Below are 14083 nucleotides of genomic sequence, written 5' to 3'. Positions count from 1 at the left end.
GATGTAGAAAAATAAAAGAAGAAATGTCTTTTAATATCGAAAATGCTTCACAGATTGCAAATAAGTAATAAAAAAACATTATAATAATGCGTGTAAAGATGAACAGACGAACAAAAACTGATTTGTTATAATTTAATGTATACACCAATGCGAGTCTTTTTTGGGACCAAAGATCAATCGCAGATTCTGGTTCCAATGTGGTATTTTGCTAAGTATTAACGAAATTACGAAGCAATACTGGAAAAATAATGATGAATAAATGCTGCTTTAAATAAACTTGATTTATTAACACCTTAAAAAATATTTCACAAGTTTTACTTTTTTTCACGCGATTTCACTATCAGATGAAATACAGCCTTTGAAAATCTATTTTATTTTATGATTTATTATGAAAACAAGGAAGCGATATAAGTATTGACCTTTTAAATTATCCATGTAATTTATGGATACGATAAACTTTGAAATTTATGTTCTACAATTTTCACGATTGTCAACTATGTCTCGATGATAAATTAATATTTTTGGTGTAAAGTAATCTACAATGTCAATCTTGTTTTATGGCAGATCTTCTGTTATCAATCGCGAATCCTCCAACTATAAAACGGAGTGGTAAAGGTTTCGTACAAAAAAGTATCATTTTAACGACCAGAAATAATTGATATATTTTTTTTTATTTAAAATATAAATAAATTTGTTCGTCTTTAACTTCTCCCAAATTGATAATTTGGTCAAGTATACCTTATAAAAATATAACAATTTTTAAATTAAAAAGAGTTCATAAGTAAGCAATTAGCACTTCGTCATACTTGAACAGGGGACGCAGTAACTTACTAATATATCTTCATGATCATCTTAACTATTTTGCAAAATATAAAATTATTAATACTACTTAAGATGCTGACTAAATTTGTACATACACTCACAGTTTACGAAAAATTAATTATATTAATCTTATATTACATCATACAAGCGATAAACTGCGTGCTTTTTTCATTAAAAAACAAATGAACTTTGTTGCGAAGAAACTTAGCCGCTGCAACAGTGGCATACGACATTTTTCATTGAACGAGTGCACCTGAATTTTTAAACAACAATGCGGTAAATTAATTAATTTCACACTCTTACTCGCGAAACAATGAACAAAGTAAAATATTAAAGCGACTCGACACGATTTTCACGCATTATTTTTTCGTGATTTTCGAGGCATAATGCAGTCGTTAATATTATTTTTTTCATGTTCCAAGAACATTCAATTACTCATCACATACAAACACACATACACGCCCTCATATGGCTTTTAACTATCTAGAGTAAATTGACAATTACATTAATCTTAACTACCTTTTATGTACAATTTATTTTATTATACTGCAAAACGAAATTCTATATTGATAAAAATTTTTTAACCGAGAGATTTTAAAATGCGTTTTTTTTTTAATAGGAAAATTTTTTTTCCTCTTGTCATTAACACTGTCAATAAAAATTCTATTGACAATACTTATTAATGGAAGGCACACTCTCAATCTCTTGCTCAAATTAATTTCGAAACAAGACTGATGATATAATTTTATATGTACAATATCACTTTTTCTAAGCACACTTGATTTACATTTCTTTTTATAAGGAAAACAAAATTAATCAATCGACGATTAATTATTTGGCTAATTAAGTTTTTCACGCGTCTAAACTTACGATTTTTTTCTTTTTTTAAATTTATCGTTTCTGGAAAGTCGCACTTTCCAAATTTCTCAACCCGTTCATCGAATCTCCATGTAAATGGCGAACACTAGGAAGATGCCGTACATGAGGAGGCAGGTGAAGCCGACCTTGCGATTGAGCACGAATTTCCAGTAGAACGTGGCCAGGTAGAAGCCCAGCAGGCAGAAGATGATCGTCAGATTGCTGTAGACCAGAGCCTTCGACGCGATCACGATGGGCTCATTGGCCATGAACGTCTGAATGGACCATGGCACGCCGAGGCAGAGCAGGATGTCGAGGGTATTGGCGCCGAATATATTACTCATGGCCATGTCGCCTTGACCTGGAAACGAGAGGAAAGAAACAAAATTGAATACATTTTTGTCTATGTATAATGAATGGTGCGAGGCCTTTTTGGCATGCGATTTTGGACAGGAAAGCGGCACCGTTATCTGCCGTTGCCAACTTTCGAGGCCTACACTACTACCACTGCGATCTATTTCAAACGAAAGACTAACGAGTAAAAGAACATTAAAAAAAAGGTACGCGTCCAAAATTTTAAAGTTACAATTTTACAATTATGGCAGCGATAAAAAAAAATATAGACTCGAAGCATAAAAGTGACTTGTCAACAGATGATAGCGCGCCTTTTGGTGTCGCGAATCAAATTGACACGATAAAGAAAATATGCTCGAGTATGCGAGGATTGATAAACCGTCGCGTGTGTATAATATGTATATCGATCGATTATTACACACAAAAAAAGAAAGAAAAGAATTTACGAGCTAAAAAATCCCGTATTATATATATCCAAATGAAAGCCGAGAGCGGCTTCAATTAAATATTTGACCGGATACGCTATTGAACTAGAAGGCATTTTTTCCGATGCATAAATAATACATGAGACAGAGAGAAGAGATAAGAGCTAATGCATCGCGCGCGAGTATCTTGATGTACATGAATGAAATTATTTAATGAATGATATTCAATTTTTTCCATTCGCACCATGATATTTGCACAGAGTCAGCGGCAGAAGTTGCAGCCTGCGCGACGTACCGCAAGCGTCGCGTTTATAAATATATAAAATAATATGTAGTGTACGAATGCACGCCGCGCGCGGCACCGATAGCGCGAAATCATTCATCGATCGATCGATGATTTTTTTTTCTATTCCAAAGCTTTATCGCCGTACTAGGCAGGAGATTCTCATTCAAGCTCGAGCTCGGCGGAAAATCCAATTTTTTAGTTCTGCGTCTCAGAACTTCACGTGCTTACACACGTACTCTCGATATCGTTATTATCGCAAAAGCGTACAATAGTCTATATAATAATGTTGTGTGCCAAACCAACCTTGCCGCGACAGCAGAACTATCGAGACCATTTCGGGCAGATTGCCACCGGCGGCGAGGAAAGTCAGGCCCATGACCGAGTCCGGTATGAAGATCGTGGTGCCCACCACTGTGGTCATCCACGAGGCCAGGTACGAGGAGATGGCGATCCAGGCGGTGCACATGATGAACGAGAGCGGATACCACTGGCGACGGCTCTTGTAGCGTATGTCCGGGATCGTGCAGAGCAGCAGGAACTTGATCGGCCAGACGAACAGGAACCAGAACTTGGAGATCGGCGGCTTGTCGCTCGGCCAGACGAATATCGATTCTGTATAGATGAAAATTATCATTAAATAATTTTTAATCGACTTCACGATTCTACCGTTTTTTGTTTTTTAAACAGACAAACAATTGATTTTGTGGAGTTCATAATTTTTTGGAGCTCATAATTTTATGAATGTTGATTTTCCAGGTTCGACTCCTGGTCGAGGTTGAATTTTTTCACTTTGTGTACTATTCAAATTGCATTGTGGCTTTGATAAAATAATCATCTTTAGATGTTTTCAACTCCACAGATTTGAAATTAGCGTAGAAAAATGTCTCGTATTTTAGATCATCTTGAAAATCATCGTCTTTGTGGAAAATCAAAACTCATAAAATTATGAGTTAAATTACTGCCTAAACAAATCGTTGAAAAACTCCAAAAAATCAATTGTTTGTCTGTTTAGAAAATTATCATTATTATTGTTATTATTATTATTATTATTAATAAATTATTATTATTCTTTTTTTTCTGCGAATCTTAATTCTTGTGTGTGCATTGATAAAAGCGCGTGTATGTGTATTTTAAACGTGCCTTGGGGAGAGCGCGAGAGGAAATTCCGATGATTTTTTACGATGTTTATCGGACATTTTATGAAATAAACAAACAAATTAAATTGAAAAAACCCGAACGACACACAGAGTACAATATAATAATAAGGTACTCTCCGTTTTTTTTTTTTTTTTTTATTCATTGCCAACAATCTTTGCACTCACGGGGTTTATGGACGAGCGTGGCGTCTATAATAGCTTCAATAAAAATTTTTTTGACAACCGGTCTGTATGTGTGTATTATAAATATTTAATATTTTGAGAAGCACGATAAACATTGCATAAGCATCGCATTGCCATTGTTCCTTAATTACATCGAATTAGTCTTGTATGGGATTTGTGTATTTCTGGCCCGCGCGCAGTCAGCTGATCAAATAGAGTCTCTCTCGCTCTCTCTATTAAGCTATCAAATCGACGAGTAATTTTTTTCATTCCCTGATAAGCTTGTAAGCTTCTCGAGAGACAAGGCAAGTACACACATACATACATATGTATGCACGCAGTAAAATCTACGAGCATGTACACTCTAAATAAATGGTAATAATTTTTTAATAGGATAGAGTACGAGCGATCATCGCATCGCGAGATTGACTCGAAAACCCGTTCTATTTTCAAAAGCGCTTGTCAATAAACGCGAGCGTTAACTCGCGTGTTGACAGATTTAAAGCTCGCTAATCAGTGCCATACCCTCTTTGATAGTTACAATCACGCCGAAATCTATATGTCACAATAGGTTTGATATCGATCTCGGGTTTTTTTTTTTAAATACCAATTAAGAGTCAAAATTGTGTAATAAAATATTTCATGAACCCTCACCTGGCACACTGTCTTCTTCATCCTGGTGCTGCACCGGCGGCTGCTGTTTCTCCACCGGTGTCTGACCACCGTTAGCGTTAGCAGCCTCGGCGTTTACGGCGGCCTTCAGCTTGTTCATGTGATTGTTGTACTCTGTTATGAGATCGGGATGGAAGTTCGGCGTGTAAGTGCCGAACGGCATCGTGTAATTCTCGGCCACCAATTCCCTTTCCGGAGCTATAAATATCGATCGAAAAATATGGCATTAAATAAAAAAAAAACGTCGTGCTGTCGAATTTTGAAATCAAGGCGCGAAACTCACCTGGTTGAATCTGGACGCTGTTGGAGCTGCTGCCCTTGTGGGGGCTGACTTTCCAGGCGCGCCTGATAGCCTTGCAGCGCTTGATGATTCTCTTCTCGTTCAGCAGGATCACGAAGTAGGTGAGAAAGGCAAGGACGAGAAAGAGCGACTCCCACTTGCTGATTTCGCCGTCCCACATGACGTAGACCAGGGCTCCGACCGAAGCTCCGTAAATCAGGCAATCCCTCGAAAGGATCTTCCATTGAAGCGGTATGGCCTGCGAGGATGGACGAATCGCGATGCGTTATTGTTATTGTTAATTCATTATCGTTATTATTATTGTTAAAATCATTGAAGTTGATTGTCTGGCGGAGCAATAAAGATAAGCGGGAAATCTCGCGGGCGAAGCGTGCAGAATTTTGCGCATTTATAATCACGACCTGATTCAATTTTGCTGCTGACTCTCATTGCCACGGCGGGATTAGATTTTTCTCGATTAATTAAGCTATACGGTTGAACCACGGATTCGAAAAAAGGCGCCTCGATGTTTACTCGCGCTTTATATTTGTAGGCTGCACACGATCGCGAGTGCGCGAAATCTCGCGAATAATCCCGCACTATCCGCGTCACGTCTACTTTGCGCGGGCAAAATCGTTCGCATGATTGGCGTTGTTAAGGCTCGATGCATAGCGTGTCTCCGACGATTCTTATCGTGCGCGCCGCAAAGGCTAATGCGACGCGATTCCTATTATTTTTTTTCCTTTCGCACCGTTGCATTCGAGAGTTTGTTTGCGGACTATGTGTGTATACAGCCGTAAGAGGATAAAAATTATTTTTGGAAATGCGCGGCACACGCATGTTTTTTGTGTTACGACACAGGCGTACACGTGCTCCCAATAAATCAATCGTTTCGTGCACTTTGTTTCTTTTTTTCCCCCCATTATTGTGTTGTCTGTGTGTGTGTGTGTGTGTGTGTGTGTGTGTTTATAAATATTGTCCGCGCACACGCACGCTTATTTTCGTTCGATTTAATCGGCCGAACGGCTCAAGTATCGGCCACTTGTAAATCAATTTGAACTGCCAATTCTGTCGTTTTCGTGCGCGACGATAACATCGTACCGCGCGTATCGCAATATGTTTAGAGGTGTCGCGCGGGCATCGGGTGTATCAGATCGCTTCGTCATGTGGACCATCGCTATACTTTTTTTCAGGGGGGAAAGAGAGAGAAAATATCATAATTATAGCTCGCCCGATCAGAAAAATTTTCGAGCGCCAATGCACGATAAGCGCGAGTAACAACACTCGTCGCTTCGATAGCGTATATGTAACATCATAAACGAGTCTCGGAATTATGCAATTTTTCTTTTCTTTAACAAATTCGCGTACCATACTCTTTGCTTTGTGAATTTCAGCAGAAGTTATTGGTTTTCTTTGAAATTCGGCGTGTATGATTTATTGGCGCATGCACGAGACGCACGAGGTAAGAACAATAACGATTCGCGTTTCGATCGAAAAATGAGAAAAAAATGATGTTTACCTGCATGGCGAAGATGGCGCCCACGGCCGGCGTGGCGAAGGTATTGAAGACGGCGCTGCCCACCACGGTACCCACGCCCAGATCGTTCTTGGTCAGAAACGTGCCGATCAGCGTGATGAAGAACTCCGGGAAGGAGCTCGCCGCGGCGAGGAAGGTCGCCCCTGCGACGTCCGTGCTGATTTTCAGCCTGATGCAGATCAGATCGATCGTCGGCAGCAGGTAGTCGTTGCACACGAAGCCCGTGAGGATGAAGCAGTAGATGCCGAAGAACAGGTGGAGCAGTATGGCGCCGTGCTGCAGCTGGTACTCGGTGAATATGTCCTCGGGGAAGTCCAGCAGGCTGTCCCCGTCGTCGGTCGCGTTGGACGGTAGCAGGGTCGTGCTGCTGGCATTGTCGAACAGCAGCGGTTTCGTGCCGATGGCTAAAAATATATCCAAAAAAAAATACGCGCGATGTGTTAATATTATTCGATACCTGCGTTTCGCCGATCGATCGCATACACATATATAACGCGCTCGATTTATCATCGAGGATAAAATGATTTTTCTCGATATTTTTCTTCTCGCGCGCGCAGTGCAGCGGATATCAGTCGCGGCGGTGCTCGAGATGACGCATCGGGAAATTCACAAGTTGATCAATTTGAAAATTTCAATCAACAAAGGTGGTCTCTCTTATCGTTATTTTTTCTTAACTTTCTTGTAAGAGCCCGATCCCGTTATAACTTTCACATTCTCGAGAATCATTAGAAACGAATGTATGATTCGATTGCGGTAACTAATTAATTGTACGAGTCATGAAAAATCGGAGTCACACACGCGTGTGTGTGGCAAGTGAGAGGTGAATATAAGTATATTCTCTACAAAAGACGACAACGTGTAATTCCTTGTCAACGAGAAATACATCGAAATCGATCATTACTGTTTGCCGTTGTTTATTGCCTTCCTATTATCGAACAGCTTATTCGATACGATGTATATTATTATGCAAGGAACGCATCCACTCGAGAGCTTTCTTATGCACGTTTACATTGTTTATATCGCGTGCGTCGCGCGTTCGTTTCGTTAAAATTTAATGCATTTGCGCTCGCTGCACACGGGGTGAGATTATTTTCATTTAATTTTTTTTGCTCTCATCGTCCGACCCTTCGCGATCGTACTCGTGCATCGGTTTATTGATCGATTCAATTTAATCAGAGCAAATGTTTACATAAGAAATCGGCGAGTTTTTTATCGATCAGCAAACTCTTTCTCATCAGATTAAAAAGCTCATCTTCATGAATGGATGGATCACGTCGTCGTTTGCTTCGCCACGAATCGAACTCGTGACTTTTTTGTATACCTTTCGATCTCTCTCTCTCTCTCTGTCTGTGTGTGTATGTGTGTGTGTGTGCTTTTACGAGGAATTTATAGAACACAATTAATTACATTTTATATGACACTCGCTTCGAGATTGGAAATCAGCAATTAAATAATAAAAGCCGCAATTTTATTTATAATGTCGAAGATCGAACAATCGACGTGTTAACACCTACGCGCCCAAGCCCGAAATTTTTCAAAAATATAACTCGAGCACCCGCGAATCGACGACAAAAAAATTGCTATTCCGCTCCCTTTTTTGGGAGATAAAAATAGTCGAATAAACAAAACTAGACGCGAGAAAGAGACTTACCATCGTTGGAAAGGGGCAGCGAGTGTCCACCGTTGATGTGAGCTTTCACGACCAGCAGCACGAACAGAAACACAAAACGCGTCAGACGCATGCACGCACTAGGTTTTTTCACGAGTCCTTGCATCTTGTTCGACGACGATGTTGACGATGTATACAAAACTCAGTAGTAGTAGTAGTAAAAGTAGTGTCGCGAGGAGCCCCTTACTACCGAGGGTCGCTCACTCGTGGAAGAAGAAGTAGCAGCAGCAAAAAAAGGAGCGAATAATGAAAATTGAAAGCCCGGAGAAACGTATCCACGATGTCAACACTTGTACTATCCGCGGTAAACAACAGTAACAGCTGAAGCAGCAGCTCACCGAGCACAATCGCACGAGCCGACTAACCGATTGCAAATGAATCGCCGTCCGGCCGTGTCGTGTCTATGTGTCGCGCTCTTCTCTCCCTATTTATTTTTTTTGTTTTATCTTACTCGTAGAGAACCCCGCGGAAGAGAGAGAGAGAGAGAGAGAAGAGAGTGTCAATCGAGCCCGACGTCCATGACACAACTGACATGCGTACCCGGCCGAGCTTGTACCCTTTATTCAAATGGAGAGACCCAAGTCGGAGCCCACACGTACAGCACACGAGACGGCGAGATTCCCTCACTCTTCTCTCTTTTCAGAAATTCTCTGTTTCCCGTCGTCGTCGTCGTCGTCTTTGCCTCTACCTGTTAAGTGTACATACAAATCTATGTAGATGTATATTATATATATACGCGCGCACGCAGAGAGACACGTACATATAGACACGTATACAGACAGAAGCTCGGCAAAAGTGTGTGTACACACTTATCTTGCGCGCCGATATAATATACTACACAAAAAAATATATATAATACACGTATGTTCGACACACTCGTGTGCTTCGCGCTTCGACACACGCGAACAGCGCGTATCGTATATCGCGCGCCCGTCGTCCCGCGCCTCTGTCTCTGTCTCTCTTCGTTTCGTTAAATAATTGGGATGATATTGGCGTCCTTGCTTGGGAGCGAGACAGAGAGAGAGAGACCTATAAGCTCTCCGCGGTCTTATCTTCTCAGCCGAGTATAATAAAATAACGATATATAGGAACTCGCAGCTCGTTTGATAAGCCACGCGGAGATACATCGGCTATATTATACCGTGCCTATGACACGGCTCTCCTTCTGTATATGTACTACTACGGACACATGTACAGAAAAAAAAAGATTTTTTTTTAATAGACTCGAGGTATCAGAGACCGAGCTATAAGCTTGTAGGTACACACAGACGATATCCGGCGTGCGGATGGCTGGCTGTGTGTATATAATTGGAATCGCAATAATAATAGGGAAAAATTCGGGAAGCTATATTCTGAAGCAAGCCCGGAGGATGGTTGCGACGGGAAAAATTTTTTTTGGGTCTCCATTCTAAAAGCGGAGCAATGTTTACTTTCTTATTTCTTTTTAATAATCACCCGAAACGTTCCCATGGCACTGTGTGTCTATGTACAATCACTGTATGTTACAATTATAATTAATTCTCGGTTATCAGTGTTGGCATAGAGATCATTTGCTTAATTATACGTTAAATTGATTTTTTGTTGTTGCAATGTCACGACTACACCCGAGGCTGATCTTACATCGCCTCGTATCCAAACGACCGTACAGACCGTACATACACATAATAATGCAGCGCGTGGTAAAAACGTGCGCATAGTCGCGTAGTTGCACACCTTACTACTGCTGCTGCTAATTCTTCGCCACGGGTAGAGAGAGATAAAAGCAACAAAAAACATCAAGGAAACATTGAACTCGACGTCGAATCAATGTTTGTGGATTAAAAATCGACGTTGCATAATGACAACAATTTGTTTATAAATTTAACATCGATCGAAAGCGAAGTTCTTTCTCTCCCGAGCATCTTTACCTTCGCGCGCGCACATTATCAGTGCAGACAATTTTCCTTGGCGCGCGAAATCGCTCGATGCACTCCGATTCGAATCGGTTATGAACGCGATACTTGGAAATGTATTTACATTCATTGACAGCTCGCAGCAGGCCACCGCCGCAGCCGCGAGTACATCGGTACTCGCGTACACAATATATACAGAAATTATCGTTTGACTCTTTTGACAATGCGCACGATGCGAGCGCGAAAAATTCACCTTGACTTTTTTCCGCTGTTGTACTCTTTGCATTAAAAAATATTACAATTCTTGTAATTTCTTGAAAAATACATACGAAAATATGTGTACTTGCGCAACGCAAACGATAAAGAGAAATTACTTGGTTAATTGAGATTGACTTTACCTCCGCTTTTTTTTTAACAATTACGGAGGGTAAACGGTGCTATGTGCACGTCTCTCTCTCTCTCTCTCTCTCTCTCTCTCTCTCTTTGTCGCTCAAACACCTTGCCAAATTATTATTATCGTACTCATAAGCTTTTACGATGTAATTAGTTCGAACTCAATTTATCAAATGTATGTTTTATGTGGGTGGCAGATAAGATTCTTTCTTTTTTTTTGTCTTCGCGAGTCGAAAATCATAAAAAAGTGTGAGAAAAAAGTTAGAAAATCAAATTAAATTGTAGCTTCATTACGACTAGTTCTCACGATTAATCCGAGAGCTCGATTGATTGTATACTGGATTTTTTTCTCACCTCACGTGCAGCGATTGATAAATCGCAAAGTTATACTGGATTAAACTATTTGATGTACGTGATTCCCGGGTGTGATGCAAGATTATCGATGAAATCTGGAGGAGCTTAAAAGAGACTGCGACTTAAACTAAAACAATTTTTATTAATAGTAACATTTCTACGAAAAAAAAAACGCAACAAAAAGAATCAACATCGTGCGTCAGACAGGTAAATGAAAAACTATTTGTTGCAATAGTGCGACGATAAATCAGAGGGAAAACCGTTGACACTTCATCGGAAGTGCATGTAAATACTACAAGTGTTTAGGCGCGTGAAATAATCCGTGTAATCTCGAAAACAGTTTGATCTTCCAGTTCGAGCCATTATATCGTAATTACATAAAAATTTCACTCTTTTCCAGTAATAACCGGCTTCACATATTATAATGGCCTCTCACGCTCGGAAAAGCTCTCATATGATTTAAAATCCGCAATTAAGCGCCAATAATTGACTTCACCTAATTATATCGATCCTCATCGCGTGGCTCGCGTTGTATTATTATAAAAGCCGAGTCGTAAGGCCTCTTCAATGTGTGACAATTATTAAAACAATTTATTTTTATCTATCTCCTCGCCCAGAGTCGAGTGCCATTGTGTGTTTAATAAATCATTCATTTGTTAGTGCTGAGTGCACGGCGAGTCACCTTTTTTTTTTTTTTAAGTCGTTTGTCGATTGAATTTGTTTCGGTTTTTTTTCTTTTTTTTTTTTTTTTTTATCGGGGTTAATAATCGTAAACACGCGCCCGTCGACGGAACAATTTTTATGAGCCATGGGATGGGGATTTCGCGTTTTTTTGGGGCCTGCACGAGGCATTATTGTTCTCGACTTTACTGGGAAGAGATTGCCGATTTTTCGATCATAATAATAGGCGATAGATATTATTGTTCGTTCATTTTTTTCTTTTTGGGTATCTAATATCTAATCACATAATAATTTCGTGCACGCGAAACATTGTTTTGCCAATTCAATAAACAATAGTTTTCAACGAGTGAAAAAATCCCGTTGACCTTCGAAATTCGATCGATCACTTTGCGCCCTTTTTCCGCCAAATTAGCATTTGCATAGTTTTTGAACTGCAAATTTCGCGCGCTCGACGCATCACGTGTGCCGCGGTGGTGACTGTCAGTGCAGTCTGTTTGTGTCTGTATAGTAGCGCATCGTCGTGCGGACTTATTTACCTAACCTCGCGCAGCAGATCTGCAACTTGCAAGACACATATAGCAGTAGGGAAATAGACATCCTGTTGTCGGCGGCTCGTCTTGCAGCGGCGGCAGCAGCGATTGACAAACAAATATCCTCTAGTCCGCAATGACGTAAAAAAGCAGGCGATGACTCGAACGTTAGGCCAATAAATCAGTGCACTTTACAATAGAAAAATCAATCTTGGCTGTGTTTTCGTCTTCTTCATCTTCTTCTTTTTTTCAAACTCTTGAAGTATTAGCATATAGAGTGTATAACAATACACACATACAGTATTAGCAAAAAAACAATGAGCAACAAGGTGCTGTCAATGAATCGCGTACGCGGATACGTCTGCCTGTTGTATTTTTGCGTGATAATAGCGCACGCCAACGAGCAGCAGGATGAAAAACCGCAACAAGACTGCGGCTGCGGCAAAAATCTCAATAGACAGAGCGGCGACAATAAGCTCGACGAAGGCTCTTGTCCTGTCAAAAGCAACGCGGAGGACTATGACGAGCTCGACGACGAGATCGTCAAGCCCATTCACAAGGCCGTGCTCACCGCTAATATGGCCGAGATCAAAGCCGGAGTCTATCACATCGGCACCGACCAGCCGTTTTTCGTCAACGACGGTGAAGGTCCCAGACGAGCCGTTGACATAGACGGCTTCTTCATGGATAAGTACGAAGTGAGCAATGCGAATTTCGAGGAGTTTGTCAAAGCTACTGGTCACAAGACCGAGGCTGAAGTTTTTGGAGACTCCTTCGTTTTTGAAGGACTGCTCAGTGAAAAAACTAAAAGTACCATTGACCAAGCTGTAGCTGCAGCACCTTGGTGGCTACCGGTGAAAGGTGCTTCGTGGAAAAATCCTGAAGGATTAGATTCTTCTATCAAAGGTTTCAATACATTTCAATTATTTATAGTTTTTCATTGAAAATTTCCAAGTAGTTATCCGATACATCCATATTTTCAGATCGAATGGATCATGCAGTTATTCATGTTTCGTGGAACGATGCAGTGGCATATTGTAAGTGGATGGGCAAAAGACTTCCAACAGAAGCTGAGTGGGAAGTTGCATGTAGAGGAGGACTCAAGGATAGATTATATCCATGGGGAAATAAATTGACACCAAACGATGAGCATAGGTTTGTAATTTCAGTGCAATGAATACCATCTTTCATTTCAAACTGACATTTATTACTATTTTAGAACCAATATTTGGCAAGGTGAATTCCCAACAAACAACACTGAGGAGGATGGATTTTTTGGCACCTCTCCAGTAACTCACTTTCCTCCCAATGGCTACGACATTTACAATATAGTTGGAAATGTTTGGGAATGGACATCTGATTGGTGGCAACCTTCTCATGATGTGGGAACTCTTAAAAATCCTGTAAATAATCATCTCACAGAAAACATTGATGTCTCAAACTTTTCATAATTTCTATCATTTATAAAATTCTTTTATAGAAAGGAGCAGTCTCGGGTAAAGATAAGGTGAAGAAAGGTGGATCGTATCTCTGCCATCACAGCTATTGCTACAGATACAGATGTGCTTCCAGAAGTCAAAATACTCCTGATACTTCAGCTGGGAACCTTGGTTTTCGGTGTGCAGTATCTGCATAAAAAATGTGCATTCCAACATGAGCTTTCCTAAAAGATATTTTTACATTTTATACAAATAGAACAGCTTCACAAGTTATTTTGTTATTATTTTAATGTTATCAGTATTTTTGATTATTTTATTGATGTTAATGCTTTTCAACAATTTGAAAGTTTATCTTACCATAGCTACAATATGAATAAAAGCTTTGGACTACAATTCTATAAGTATTAGACAAAAACTTACTATTATTAGTAGAATCTCCAAACTTTTTAATAAAACATTCCATTTATTTTGTTAAAATAAAAAAATTGTTTTAAAAAATAAAATTCTGTATTCAATGATTTTTTTTTATTCCCAGTAATAAGATTGGTCAACTCCACACATCTAAATGAAAC

The 14083-nt window shown here is 39.9% G+C and overlaps 2 protein-coding genes across 2 annotated transcripts; one reads left to right on the top strand and one right to left on the bottom strand.

Annotated features, from left to right (window-relative positions):
* Positions 1-1412: 1412 nt before the first annotated feature.
* Positions 1413-8883, bottom strand: LOC106655383 (sodium/potassium/calcium exchanger 4-like). Its single transcript, XM_014375757.2, has 6 exons — positions 8205-8883; positions 6536-6957; positions 5020-5275; positions 4719-4934; positions 3049-3357; positions 1413-2041 (listed from the first exon to the last, which is right to left on the bottom strand). The coding sequence occupies exons 1-6, from the start codon at positions 8326-8328 to the stop codon at positions 1758-1760; spliced, it is 1611 nt and encodes a 536-aa protein (XP_014231243.1). The 5' UTR covers positions 8329-8883; the 3' UTR covers positions 1413-1757.
* A 3187-nt stretch (positions 8884-12070) lies between these two features.
* On the top strand, positions 12071-13969 carry LOC106655337 (sulfatase-modifying factor 1). Its single transcript, XM_014375666.2, has 4 exons — positions 12071-12978; positions 13056-13227; positions 13292-13475; positions 13553-13969. The coding sequence occupies exons 1-4, from the start codon at positions 12390-12392 to the stop codon at positions 13706-13708; spliced, it is 1101 nt and encodes a 366-aa protein (XP_014231152.1). The 5' UTR covers positions 12071-12389; the 3' UTR covers positions 13709-13969.
* Positions 13970-14083: the final 114 nt, after the last annotated feature.

The sequence above is a fragment of the Trichogramma pretiosum genome, unplaced genomic scaffold (assembly GCF_000599845.2).
Source record: "Trichogramma pretiosum strain Unisexual culture from Peru unplaced genomic scaffold, Tpre_2.0 scaffold12, whole genome shotgun sequence".
NCBI lineage: Eukaryota > Metazoa > Arthropoda > Insecta > Hymenoptera > Trichogrammatidae > Trichogramma > Trichogramma pretiosum.
This window is presented reverse-complemented; position numbering and strand designations above follow the sequence as displayed.